This window comes from Coturnix japonica, chromosome 21 (assembly GCF_054131305.1).
Source record: "Coturnix japonica strain WE chromosome 21, WE-NBRP24, whole genome shotgun sequence".
In the NCBI taxonomy this organism is placed as follows: Eukaryota; Metazoa; Chordata; class Aves; order Galliformes; family Phasianidae; genus Coturnix; species Coturnix japonica.
This window is the reverse complement of record NC_140683.1, coordinates 6,300,563-6,314,207: the sequence shown is the minus strand read 5'-3', so window position 1 is coordinate 6,314,207 and position 13,645 is coordinate 6,300,563. Positions and strand designations below refer to the sequence as shown.

General features: G+C 41.3%; 2 protein-coding genes across 6 annotated transcripts in view; one reads left to right on the top strand and one right to left on the bottom strand.

Annotated features, from left to right (window-relative positions):
• Nucleotides 1-1,328: 1,328 nt before the first annotated feature.
• Nucleotides 1,329-9,544, bottom strand: TTF1 (transcription termination factor 1). Of its 4 annotated transcripts, none has more exons than XM_085521272.1 (11): nucleotides 9,524-9,544; nucleotides 8,115-9,165; nucleotides 7,293-7,531; nucleotides 6,735-6,920; nucleotides 5,255-5,333; nucleotides 4,866-4,996; nucleotides 4,224-4,452; nucleotides 3,845-3,934; nucleotides 3,573-3,638; nucleotides 2,828-2,913; nucleotides 1,329-2,368 (listed from the first exon to the last, which is right to left on the bottom strand). In XM_085521272.1, the coding sequence occupies exons 2-11, from the start codon at nucleotides 8,966-8,968 to the stop codon at nucleotides 2,205-2,207; spliced, it is 2,124 nt and encodes a 707-aa protein (XP_085377398.1). In that variant the 5' UTR covers nucleotides 8,969-9,165; nucleotides 9,524-9,544; the 3' UTR covers nucleotides 1,329-2,204. The 4 variants fall into 4 exon arrangements, with proteins under 4 accessions (XP_085377398.1, XP_015734634.1, XP_015734633.1 ...); XM_015879148.2 differs by having other exon boundaries at nucleotides 9,499-9,533; XM_015879147.2 differs by lacking the exon at nucleotides 9,524-9,544 and adding an exon at nucleotides 9,454-9,504.
• Nucleotides 9,545-9,546: 2 nt separating this feature from the next.
• The window catches only part of CFAP77 (cilia and flagella associated protein 77), a 50,181-nt gene continuing 46,082 nt past the window's right edge, over nucleotides 9,547-13,645 (top strand). Inside the window, exons 1-2 of one of the 2 annotated variants that reach the window (XM_085521280.1) lie at nucleotides 9,634-9,874; nucleotides 12,188-12,556. In XM_085521280.1, coding sequence (XP_085377406.1) covers nucleotides 9,761-9,874; nucleotides 12,188-12,442 — 369 coding nt within the window. In that variant the 5' untranslated portion in view covers nucleotides 9,634-9,760 and the 3' untranslated portion in view covers nucleotides 12,443-12,556. Of the gene's footprint in view, nucleotides 9,875-12,187; nucleotides 12,557-13,645 lie in introns of those variants that run through there. The other variant, XM_015879152.3, reaches the window with a different exon arrangement.

Genomic DNA, 13,645 nt, shown 5'->3' with positions numbered 1-13,645 from the left:
GGCTGAGACTGTAAACACCTGTGATAAAACTCGCCCTAGAGGTCTGTGGTGCAACGTAACCACCTCAGCTGTAGCGGGTTTTGATGTGAACACCCAGCTGATGGGCCTTGGGGTGAAGAAATCTATAGGCCAGAGCTCTATGTAACCGAATGAGGATGTGTGGGTAGAACCCTGCTTCTGCCTGCCCACAGTGCTGGGTCAGACCGACAGGAGAGGAAGATGGAAAAGCTGAGGCCCTGCTTGGCCTTCCTGCTACCCGTGGTCTACACTGCAGCTTCAAGGCTCTGCTGCACACAGCTGTAAACCAGTGGGTTCTGCCTGTGATAGCAGCCAAGATTTCATTCTGTACCATTCACACCATCACTGCTGCAGGAAAACGCTTGAAGTGACGCTGTCTGTGTGAATCTCCTTTGTTTCTAAGGACTGACGGTGCTTTTAGACTCAAAGGATCTGTCCTGCTGCTTATAACAGCCAAAGGTAGAGCTCTGTCAGTGTTATTCTTCTGCTGGGTCTGGGAAGTTCTTGGTTATTGTTTATTTTTTAAACCTCTACACAGAGTTGCTGTTTTTAGTAACACTCAAATACCCACACGAACCAATTGCTTCACCCTCTTCCACCTTTACAAACAAAGTACAAAGGCAAAAGATCCTTGCTTTATCCTCTCAAGACTCACAGAATGGGATATGATTTTAGAAGCTTGGTCCTCCTCCAACAGATGGAAGGGTCAATAACAGATTACCAAAAGAGATAGGGGTAAGGAACTGTTTTCCTTCCCCATTCCCAAAGCATGCATGAGAATGACAAGTTTCCCCCTTTTATTTTTGCTGTAGGAGGTCAGATCTGTACCTTTCTCAAAGCAGCCATAATAGTGATGGCCCCAAGTTCACTGAATGACTTCTTAAATGCTGTTTCTCTGTTGAGGAATCTATCAGCAAAACTCTTCCTTTAGAATTTTGCCTTTAAACAGGTATAAAATCAATCCTGTTGTGGAGGTGTGAGCTTATTGCTGTGAGATCTACCCTGCAATATCTGCAACCAATCTGTTGTGCTCTACCCCACACAAATAGATTTAGACCATGTTCATTCAGGAAAAAAAGTAGGATGAATAAGTACAGACTGCTTATATTTAAAATTCAAATACTTCAACTTTTAACCTCCAAAGCTGCCAGGCATGCTGGACTGAAAACTTGCCCTTATAGAGGCAGTTGATCTCATGCAGCATCCTGTCTGTCCCATAGAATCCCATTGTTTTCAGAAGGACTAAAGCCAGACCACACTTAACATGGAGAGTTCCCATGTAACATCCTTTGCTACACAACAGCCAAGAAAACACTCACACAAGGCCTTTATTCAAAAGCCTTTAAAACTTTTCATTGACAATTATTAAAGAAGGAAATTCTCACTTAAAATGAGCAACACGAAGCATTATGTCAGAACCAATTATTGTATGCTTCTAACACAGCATTTATGAAATATAAACAGACCATACAAATACTTTATACTAACAGTAAAATTCTATTACATTCACTGAGTCGGTTTACAAATAACTTTTAGGCAAATTATTAAGAGATCATACAAATACGAGGTGCAACCTCCACTATATCCTTCTTTCATATCAAAATGTAAAAACTTGCCTTGGTGCAATAGAAAAATATTTATGTGCATATATATATATATATATGTATATACATACACACAGTCTGTTTTCTCTCCATATTCCGGATATTAACAAAAACATTTTAATGCTACCTTCTGATTTACATAAAATGATGGTACAATTTATGACCACAATGGAGAAAAATCCCTTTCCTCTAAAATAGGTTAAATCTTCAACGAAAAGCATGATATCACACAGATGTGCTGCTTCCATCATCACACATGCCTGAAGATATGTTTATATTTTAGAGTTAAGGTCAGAGTGAAATTTCAAATTCCACAAAATAAAGCAGTAGAAAAAAATTATCTGTTTTTGAAACTTTCAGAAAGAAATTTGGTAGCAATTAGAAAAGGACTTTTAAAACAAAGCTAAATTATGGTAACCAAAGGTGGCACAAAAAAGCTGTATCTTCCATAAAAGCAGATGTGCTTATATTCTTGCTTTTCCATTATTTTATAGCCCATGTACCCGCAGTTGTTGATCTGCACCCCCTTTCCAGCAGATCCCTTTGGCAGTTAAATACTCAGTTAAATTGTTTTTAAGGCAGTCAGTCGTCGCTGTCTTCACTGGAGTTGAAAACTTCACTGAGTTGGAAAACCTGTTTCTTTGGATTGCCTGTCGAGTCACTAGAGTTCTCCTGTTTCCCTTTCCTCTTTTCCAACTTTTGTTCAAATTCTGGCAGCGTCTTTTCAAAAAGATGATCAATGATTTCTTTGAAAAAAGAAAAAGGAGTCTTAACAGAATCTGTTCAGAGCTGGATCCCTTAAGGAGAAAGGATCTCACAGGCAGAATTTGTTTTGTCAGTGTTAAATGCAAATATCTTACTATTGCATGCTAACTATAATGACTGCAGCATAGATCAGACATACATGTATATTAAAACATAAACCAAAAAAGCACGGTCAAAACTTCTTATAGTTGAGGTACTAAATAGAAAGGATTGATGAGCACTGTGTAAAGATGCAAATAAAAGGAAACTCTTACAATGCACTAAAAAGGAAAAGAAACAAAACATTTAGCAAAATAAGTAATAACACCACTAAGCCTGTGGTATTAGATAAATGGCTTAAGAGAGAAAACCTAAAGAAGCATGCAGTGAAATAGAAGATGTAACCTCTTAGATTGGAACAAAAAGTTTAAGGAGTATATAAAAGCAGCTGGGAAACTAACCAGAAAAAGTCTTTGATCGCCAAAAAGGAACATAGGAGACTTTTAGCTTGTAAAATCTTGCTTGAACGTAGCTTCCAGGAACGTCTCTGAAAAGACAAGAGTTGAAAGACACAATAGTGCAATGGATCACAACTGACTCTACTTGAGTTACCAGTTCCTGAGAATGACACTGGTCAAACACTTAACTTTGCTTCAGGTAGAAAGCACAGTCTGCAAATCCTAATACAGACAAGTTTTCAAGGTATCAATTCCCCTTAATGTAAGCACCTAAAGCATATCATTACACATATTCATCACCTAGTTAGTAAATAGAAATAACAAAGCTGAAAAAACTGGAAAACATCAAGAGAATCACATTACAGCATCAGTAATTTTATGTTCAATTTTTTCTTTGTTTGGAAGAAGACTTCTACTCTATCACACATTCCAATAATTGCCCCTTTTGCTATTTGCTGAGGTGCATTTGGAAACGTCCTTTATCAAAACTTCAGCACTATGTGATATGGTTTTAGTAAACAAAAAAACACAAGGAGCAGAATAACAGGATTTCCTGAAGTGGGTAAAATTAAGTTTCAAAGCTGCTAGACATGATTGATTGTGCACTGCTATGCAAGGATATATAATTGCACATTATCAAATTAGATAGTATTTTTTTGTGGTTGCAGAATGTTGATTCCTTTGAGGAATTTAGGACAGTCTGCTTCAACTATCTTTTGTATCTGTAAGAAAAGAAAAGAGTTTTTACCCAATAATATCACTGAGTTTTTCCCAGTTTATTTCATTAGCATCTTCCACTTTCATTTCATACAACCTAGGAACAAAACAGAAGCAGTTTGTAGGCAGAATTCAATAAATAATTCAGTAAGGTTCACAGCTCCCCCAGTCAGAAGTTAAAGGACTTTTTGTCCAGAGAGTGGTATGAAACCAGAGGCACACAGCTCGCAACCATCATGCTTTTATACCACCACTCTCAACAGTAAGAGATCCATAAAACATACCAGTAACTCTCAACTATACCTTTTAATAAGGTTGATGCTGGCTTGTAATCCTTTGGTCCCCTTGTATAACTGCTGCCCTTTGGTAATCTTGTTGGTTAAAATCGAAGTCCTTTAAAACACATAAAAAAGGTTCCTATTATTTCATGACATTTTGGGCATCTAAAGGAAGCGACTTCAAGATGCCACTGAAACAGCAACAAAGCAGCAGCAATCAGGCCTTGAGACCACAGCAATGATAAAACTTAGCACAACTGGCAAGGAGTTGTTTAAGTGTCTCTCTTTGTAGTCTCCAAACCTATTGCCTATCCTACCAAACATCATATTACAAACTTTTGCACAATGGGGTTAAATAATCCCAAGAACAGACTTCGCTCTCTCAATCTAGTATAAAGCCTTACCATTTCTGCTTACATTGTCTCCAATACCTAGTGCCCACTTTAGTTTCAATCTCAGTCCATGGTAATTTCTGGAGGAGTTTCTCACGGTCAATCTGGAGACTTCTATGTGATTTTTTTGACGATGAAAGAGAATTTGCATTTTCCGGTTCCATTCTTCTTACAATCACTTCCTCCACCGCACGCATCAACTTCTGGGTCTCCTCCTTTGACCAACGGCCATAATTAATCGCTGAAATTGAAAAATATTCATTGTTAGGACATAATTTATCATACATTATTAGGAAAAAATGCTTCACTTTGCCATATTTTTATTTAAAGGATCAATTTTTTTACCTGCTTCCCAGAAACACTTCTGCATACCAGATGTGAGAGGAAAATTCAGCCTAATGAGACTTCAACTTAAAGAACAGCACCAGCTCCTATCTCCTATATCTGAAGACCCTGCTGAGGAATTCCTCGCATCCTCCCCACGATAGCATTCAGACATCAGAAGGGTCAACTCCATTTAAGAAAACTGCATTTGTTCCACCTCCTCATCCTCCCATCCCACCCTTTGTTTTCCTTTTCACTCAGATTTGAGACTGCTAAAGCCTTTTAAACTAAAATACACAGAATGAATTATTGTTCTTAAAAACTACATACATGACTTGATTTCAGAGTATTTCCTGGCAACGGAGAGATTGGAACGGGACATCATCTCAGCAATCTTCTTCCAGTCATTGCCATGAAGAGCATAATACTTCTTCAATTTTTCTTTTTCTTCTTTAGTATACCTAATAGAAGAAATGGACACAGTTTCACGTGCAAATTCAAACCCTTCCAACATCATAAGTGAGATACTTACTACAGTTTCAAGTCACGCTTTATACTGGAGGGATTTATAGCACTAGTTAGAAAAATGAATTGCCCATTAAGTTACAGTAACCAGCAGAAATTTGGGATGATTTTAATTATATCCACATTTAACAAACATATAAACATCAGAGAATGCTATCAACCTTCTTTTAAACTCTTTCAAATTACTGGCTTACCTCCCTTTGTAATTATTTGGGTCAAATATCTTCCTCGCTCGGTAATATATAAGTCTCCAGGCTCGTGGTATGCCCTCAGCTGGAAGGTAAATGATTCCATTTTAAGAAACATTTTTTACACTGGTGAGGCAGCTTTAAAAAAAGAAGTATTTTTATGACTCTGCTTTTAATCACAGAATCTCTCCATTCAAGTGACAGTACTCTACAGTGCTTCAGAAACTGCACAGGAAATAGTGTGGATAGAATCTCCTGAAGGGTTTCTAAGATGTAATAGTTACAGCCATAGTAAGATTACACATACTGACAGCTGGTACATAGTTCCGTGGGTATGTAGGTGAATATCCAAAACTGAACTTTTGAACTCTGAAGCACAAATCTACTATTCTAAAGCTAAATCTACTGCTCCAAAGCTTCCAGTTTGGATGGACTGGGTGTACATTTTCATAACATGTGGATCATATGCAAGTAGCTTATTGAATTGTCCTCCTAATAAAAAGGCACGAGGCAGCCACCCATCAGGAGGCCAAGCACTTTTGCATGCTGACTATTTCGACTCTGAAAATCAGAGAATGGAGGCATTCAGAAAAAAGAAAGTGAAGATCCTGGCTGAAGGAAAGATCCTTGAAGTGGAGAAAGATCCACAGAGATAAACACACCGAGGAACACCTAACAACTGTGGCCAAGACTGCTAACAGCAGTTGGCATAACACCAATGTTACTTCCTCCCAAATGTTCCCAGAGCAGAAGTGGTGTCTCAGATGAGAAGTCAACACCATGCCAGTGTGACAACACAGATCTAGTTCGTGAAATCTTCAAGAAGAACCAAAGTATCCAATCCAAAGGTTATCATTTACTTTGTCTTGCCTGTGCTAATGATACAGAGCACTGCATGGTGAGCCACTGAGAAAAGGCTCTGAGCAGCTTCACCAGGGACATAACAAAATGAATATATTTGCTATAGAAAGCAGGAAAGTTTCCTAGCCATGAGAAGTCCAACAACTAAAGTGAGGAATAAAGAAGAGATGGTGCCTCTTGCAAACAGAATCTCATTAGTTGGAATCTTATTTGCTTTCCCCACATTTTGGAATACTAACTACCCTGGTTAATGACTTCATTTCTTCCTGCCTATGGCATCACCGGATGTTGAACACTTCAGACAGGATCAAATAATTCCCTCCCATTGATAAATGACTAAACTTAGTTACAGTCTAGTGAATAATGTACCTTAAGCCACAAAACCCAAATGCAGGTTTGCACATGCTGCTAATCATGATAAAAAGTTCATTCTTAACGTCTTCCTGTCCTAGAACAAATAATAAGAACAGTACACTGTGCAATTACCTCAGCAACGTGTTCCTTTTTTTTTGCCAAATCTATTAACTTTAGTGCTTTTCAATAATAACTTTCTAAAAAGAAAAGAGATATCACCAGTTTGTGGAATGTAACACTGAAATATATGAGACAGAGCTTTGATGCTTACCAAGCTTTTCACAAAAAAGATGCTTTATTTTTAGGCGACTGATAGCTTCTTTCTCTTCTGGATACCTCGAGGTAAACAAAAGCTTTTCTGCACTGTCTATCCCAGTAATTGATAAGAATTCTTCAACATTTTTCCTGATTTGATTATTTTCCTTCTGGGAAAATCTGCCAAACTTGATAGGGATACCTAAAATAGAAAGAAACTTTTATTAAAAATAAATAAATAAAATAGCCTTAAGTACGTCATACTTCAAGATAACAAAGATGGTTTAGCAAACATAACAGAAGATCAACAAATACAGAAAGTAAAATGGCACGTGGAAGAGAAAGAAAACCGGAGGTGGGAGCGGGTAATTTAAGCATACACTGAACTGGAATTTGCTGACAAAGTAGGAGATGCTACAAAACAGAGCAACAAAAAACATGCTCACTAGAATCAAATATACTGCAACAAGAGCATGCTGCTTGTGAGAGGACACAAAAGAAAGCTATTTCCCCTCTGTCAAAAGGTCAGCACGGCTCCACACTTCTTCACTGCTGCATTCTTCTGAGGTCTCACCTTGTTTTTTAAACTGTTTAAATCTCAATAGGTCTCTTCCAGCCATTTTTCTGATTGAATGGTCGGACAATTGACCCACATGAGGAATAAACTCCTCCAATTCTTGTTTTGCAGTATCTAAATCCAAGACTGTCAACGACTGCAGGAACTCTTCATCCTCCGGACTGAGCTCCTCCATGGTTTCAGTAAACGAATTATTCTGGTCCTCCTTTTCATTTGATGTTGTGTTTTTTGGTGTCCTGATTAAAAAAATAAGAAGCATTAAAACAAACAAACAAACCAACCCACCGACAGTAGAGCTCCAAAACAGAGACCATTCGAATCTCTACAATTAAAAGTACAAACACATTAATTAATTAAAGAATAAGGACTATTTCAGACACTCATACACTCCATCCCAGCAGAAGCCTGTTCATACAGATGTAATTTGTTATGACATTTCAATGTTTACAGTATTCAGTTTCTGAAATCAGCCCCTCAGAGAACTCTTACACATAGACACACATAAGTAATAGTGGCTTTTGATATCAGTGGCAACGCAGAACATTTGTTTGTTATGAATGCTCTTACTATCAAAAAATACTTTTATTATTGTTGCCTTTATTCTACATTAGTGCAAACAGTAACATATTCTTACAAACTTTCACTGTATATTCACAAAATACCTAAGGTCTAAAAGCAGGATTCTACTATCTTAATATAACATTCAGGTTTTAAAGCTGTTTCTAAAGATGCAATAGAGGCTGAAGAAAGATCTGGGACTCAAATACTGCAAAATAAACCAATTTAAGTGGAGTAGGGGAAAAATACATCTAAACTTACATTGCGTCAGAATCTGAAGAGCTGTCTTCCGTGATGTAAGCCCTGCTTTTTACAACCTTTGCAGCCCATCTGGACTTCTTAGCTTCTTCAGGACTGGGGAAATCAGTGGGTGCATCCTTAGGATCCTCAGTGACAGCAGAAGCACCACAGGCACTGCCTCCACACTGTGATGCTGCCACACCACCCTTACGCGTGGTGGATGGTGACTCCGTATCCTCCCCTCGCTTCTTTTGGTGTGGATGTGTTGGAAATGACTGATCAAAGGATACATCGGTGTCCTCCTGTGTATCCTGGCTACTGCTTGCTTTTCTCTTCTTCTTTTTGAGCCTTTCACTGCCAGTTTTACTGTGTGTTTCTGAAGCAGGCGACTCGCTTACCCCATCCTCTTCTGCCAACGTTTGTTTTCTTCTCTTCTTCGCAGACTTTTTAAAACACACATTATCAGCATCGTTCTCCTGACAACTATCAACACAGTTCTGATCTACGGGGACAGAGCCTACGTCATCACTGTGACTATCCAGACTCTCACTGAGCTTCCGCTTCTTTTTTTTCTTTCTCTTTTGGGAAGCATCCATCACAGTTTCACTACCATCTTCATGTTTCAGTTCTGCAATAGAATGATCTACCAGAGGCTGCTGCTCCTCTCCCTTGTTTTTCTTCTTCTTCTTCTTCTTTTTAGGGACGTCACTGCTCCACGCAGCATGATCTTCAGAGAGCTGCGGGGAAGCACAGCTGAGCTCTGTATCCTGAATGCTTCCATCCTCATGGTCCACGTCGGATCGTTTGTATTTTTTCTTTTTCTTTTTGTGAGAATCCCAAACGGGTAAAGCAGCACCGTTTGCTTTTTCCATCATGCTTTTTTTTCCTTGCCTTCAATCTGACTCAAGCACTCAATACTACGTGCATACTATACTCCCATACAGGAGATAAAGCCTATAGAGCTGCTGTAGAACCACTCAGCACTGGGTGAGGAGGAAACAGAGCAACCACGTGCTTGGCAGCAGAGCAAACTTTGCAGGGTGAATGCATGGACACAGTGCATCCCAGCCTCCTGGAACAACACACACTTCGTTAGCATTAAGTTGACTTGGAATAACGCTGCTATGCTCAGCACCCACAGTCTAACAACACTACAGCACTGAAGCATTAAGTTTTATACTCAGAAGCTCTTAGCCACGCTTTAGTTCTGTGAGCAGCCGTGCCGGTACCGGCAGCTCCATACCAAAACCCGACAGTTAGAACCTTATAACAGGAAAAAACGACAAGCAAACAGCGACAAGCAAACAGCCCCAACCCACAGCCCAACCCGCATCCCATCCCCTCCATCCCACGCCGTTACCCCCAAGCCGGGCTCGACCCCACGCCGCCCAGCACCGCCACTCACGTGTCCGCCCCGCTTCACTACCCACCCCGCTCTTCCCGTTCCGGCGGAAGCGTTCCTACCCGGAACCATCACATCAGCGCACCCACGGCGTGCTGGTTACTAGGAGACGGAGCCACGCCGTTCTGCCCCCCCCCCCACTTCAAGGCCGGCCCGCCCCGAGCGCCCCGCGGATCAGCGGGGCGGTATCTTGTCTCTTTTTTTTTTTTTTTACCCTTTTTTAACCCATTTCTTTCACCTGTCGCCCCCCCGGAGCGGTCTCAGAATGTCGGGACCCCCTCGGTATCCTCTGAGCCTGGCGGAGGTTGAAGCTGGCAGCGATAACGAGCGGTTGGGGGTGGTCCGGGACAGTATGCTGCGCAACCCCAGGATCCTCAAGGTGAGATCCCGATCAACCCCATCCCGTTACACCGAAATACAGCGGCTGAAGTGCTGCCATCTCCCCCTGGGTGGCACTGCGGCCCCGCTCGGCTGTGGCTGCTATGGGGTGTCCTGGAGCAATACCATCTTCCCTATCCCTCCTCAGTGCTAATTCTGCTTTGTGGTATAAAAACATACACATTTAGATGGTACACGAAGCAGAAACGGCCCTGCAGCCCACTCTGACTGTACAGCTGCTGTAGAGTATCTCAGCAGTGGAATTTCTGAGTGTTTATTAACCATACGGTATTTTATTAAGGTTTATTGCTGCTATCTGGTCAGGTGAAATAAGATTTGGTAAAGTTTTGGGTAAAAGTAGTGATAAATGTTTGTGTTTTAGCATTCTGGACAACTTTTCTTAGTGTTTCTCTGCAAGGCTTCCTAATCTACCCCATAGGGATGTAAAGAGACCTGCAGCCACCTGATGCAATCCTCTATCATAATGTAAGTGAACTAACAACAGGGATGCTTTCACATGCAGAATCAGCAGTAATTTAACCTCACAGCAAACTCTGCTTCCCACCTTCTCAGTACAATCCCACATCACATCACACCCCATCCAATGCCAAAGTGTGCAGTGTGTCCCATGCTGATGGGATGGCACTGATGGTCACACACCCACTGCACCAGCCCTCTGCCACATCCCCTCTTCAAGCTTCCAGCTGCAGTCCTGGGTCTCTTCTCCCTCCAGGGGAGCCGTGGAGGTGCAGTGCTTTGGAGCCAGTGCTGAAGGGGTTGGGCAGTGCTTACACCTGACAGCCAAAGATGTGAAGAATGGGACAAAGGCTTTGAGACGACTGTCACTTGGACAGGTGCTTCTGGCAGCCATGGGAGGGCACTGTAGAATGTACAGCTGGCATTAAGGTGCACTGGGCAGCAAATACACATCGTAAGGCCTAGGAGCGATGGATGGGACGTTTGCTCCCCAGCCTTACTCTGACCAGCACTCAGACCCTGAAACTATTATTCTCTATGGTAGAATATATGGTAGGTTTTAATTAATCACAGAATTAATATTATTAATCAACATGTTTTCTTGCAATATAAAACCAAGGAAAGCATTTCATCAGTAGAAATCTGAGCAAAGCATTTTTTGCTTGCTTTGTTTTCACCAGTAAAAACCTTAGCAAAGCACTTTGCTCAGTAAAGACTTTCTGCAAACTACTCTGTGGTACAAAAATAATCCAGCTCTAGGCAGGAAACTACTTCCCCACTCTTAACCCTCAGCACACCATAATCATCCTCAACAGAGAGCTACCAAAGTCCTTGCCTCACCAGCCTGTAGCAGCACATACACCTGCTGCATGAAGGTAAATGAGGAATCACAGCTGTAAAACTCATACTTCAAAGCATGCTCCTACCAGCTGAAATACAGTTGGGGGACATGAAGAAGGTGGGGGCTGGGAACAGCTCCCTGTGAAACAACTTCTGAGCCCAAACTGAGTCTTGCAATATCAAAAAGAAAAGCTGTTTCAGAAGTACAATTTCAAGGAGGGATAGAAGGGGGCTGAAGAGGCTCAGGACATCTGGTACCCAGAGGAAAGGCTGCTGGAAGTCTTGATCCCCATCACCTGGGCTGCAAGAGAACCAGATGTAACAAATAGAATTTTTCAGAACTATTAGCATCTACAATATTTGCTTTAAAATCTTGTTACTTACATGATGACTTTTGCCAAGCTCTTTTTAAATGCCAGAATATTTAAAAGTCATTTCTCTGAGCTTTGCTCTTCAACCTCAAGGCGGTAAAGGCAGAAACAACTCACCAGATTTCACCCTTTCCTTTAACACCTGTTGAATCTCACCATAAGTGACTTTTGAACTGCTGAGAATTATCGCAAACTCATCTTGATTTCTGGAGACATTCATAGAAAGGAGAGCTGTGAAAATGAACAGCAGCATTTTATCAAATTGTGTCACACCGTGGAAGAAAAAAAGCTCTTCTTACACAAGAGACAAACACAGAATCATAGAACCATTAAGGCTGGATCACTAGGATCATTAAGTCTGACCATCAACACGTCAGTAGGCACGGACTGGGATATGGTGTGGAAAAGGATGCTGACTTCAAGGTACAAACTGCCCACATCGAAAACATCTCTTGCAGCAGTAGTTGTTGAAAGGACAGGCTGCCCAGAATTCTGGATTTCAGGCTTTTATTAATAGACCCAGATTGTAGCAGTAATGGGACTTTGACTTGCCTGTACATTGTGCTCAGCTTTTGAGCCTTTCGCCTCCAATTTGCTCTTAAGACCTCCTCTCCCTGTCCACACAGCTCCTCCAGCTCTCCCCTTGTGGGCATAGGAGGGAGCCAGGTGCTTCTATCTCACCCAGCCCTTCCAGGAGGCACAGCCAGGATACAACACTCTTTTCTTCATCCACATCCACCTTTGTGCAAGGATTGCTCACCTACGCTGGAAAAGAATCTAATAAAATGAAGGCTTTTCTAAAAATAACACCCATTCCTGAATGCTCAGAGCTGTCATGTCTATTAGAAACCACACAGTGTGTGTATAATGGGTGGGACTGACAGAGAACAAAACCATTCCCTCTCTCTAAAGTATGCCAAAAAAGCACTGGCCCTGGTGTCCTGCTCTATCCCCATTGCACACTCCTACCCCTTAGTCTGGGGGTTCACAGCAGCAGCACATGGGCTATGAGCAGCCAGGAGAGCCTAAAGGTAGGAAATGCTGCTGACAGCATCACTGCCATTCACAAGGCAGCTCCTACCATCACTTAGATAACTTCCCTCAGCTGTTAGCTTTGCTGATTTAAAGAACCGTTCCCTAATATTGCTCTCAGCTGTTTGTACTCAATGCTCCTATTCCAAACTTGGTTGGGGACCAGTTCTAATTTGTCCATTGCAGAGGAGAGCAGCCACAAGGACTGTGAGCTGCGGTCAGAATAAGAGCATCTTTTATTTGCTGTTAATTATACTATTTACCTCAAATTGCTACATGTGCTGAGCATCCTGTGCTTTGCTGCTCAGGGGCGCTGAGGATTAATTAGCGTTTATGCAGCATTCTGTGTGCTTATTATTATTATAGCACTCTTACTATTATATTTCCACAGTCTAAGGCCAGCATTGTGCTTTTACAATGTATTCTGAAATGTCTACGCAGTACAGCTCAATAATTCATTAGAGAAATAAGCTAATGAAGGGCTGGTTAGTCAAATAATCATTAGATTTGGTTCCGAGCTTTGTTTTGCCAATGCTCTGACTTCTGAGGGTTTTCTTCTCAGCATGAACTCATTTAAGATTTTAAATGAATTATTTGGTACGCTAAAAATTAAACTCCTTACGAGCTTTAACGCCCTCCCACGTTTTGCACAGACAACACTGAAATAAATCAGCATTTCCGAGAGGTGAGTAAACATTCTGCAGTGGTGAAAATAGTGGGTTCTTCTGGTGGGTGTCTGAAGGCAGGATTCAGGCTGCAGACAGACAGCAATGAGTCAGCGGGCAGAGGGGCAGCAGCAATGCAGGGCACCCGTAGCTGCTCAGCACAAAGATAGGCGTGCGGGATGCAAAAACAAGCAAAAGGGCATTTTGATCCTTTATGTGAACAAAACAATGCAAATTGGTGAGACTAATAAGCCCCGAAACATTACAAGGTGAATGCCTTTCATGTTTGTGAAAATCTTCTGTGTTTATCCGTCTAATACAATGGAAATAAAGCTTCAAAGGCCCTTTGATTTAAAAGTGCATTATTGAAGTCAGCCTGCAAAATAA

Excerpts from the sequence above, each read along its gene's own strand:
- TTF1 (XM_085521272.1), bottom strand. The coding sequence starts at position 8,968 with ATGATGGAAAAAGCAAACGGTGCTGCTTTACCCGTTTGGGATTCTCAC. Across the intron at positions 7,532-8,114 it reads TCTTCAGATTCTGACGCAAT|GACACCAAAAAACACAACAT; the intron begins GTAAGTTTAGAT and ends TTTTTTAATCAG. Across the intron at positions 3,935-4,223 it reads AGACAATGTAAGCAGAAATG|GACTTCGATTTTAACCAACA; the intron begins GTAAGGCTTTAT and ends TGTGTTTTAAAG.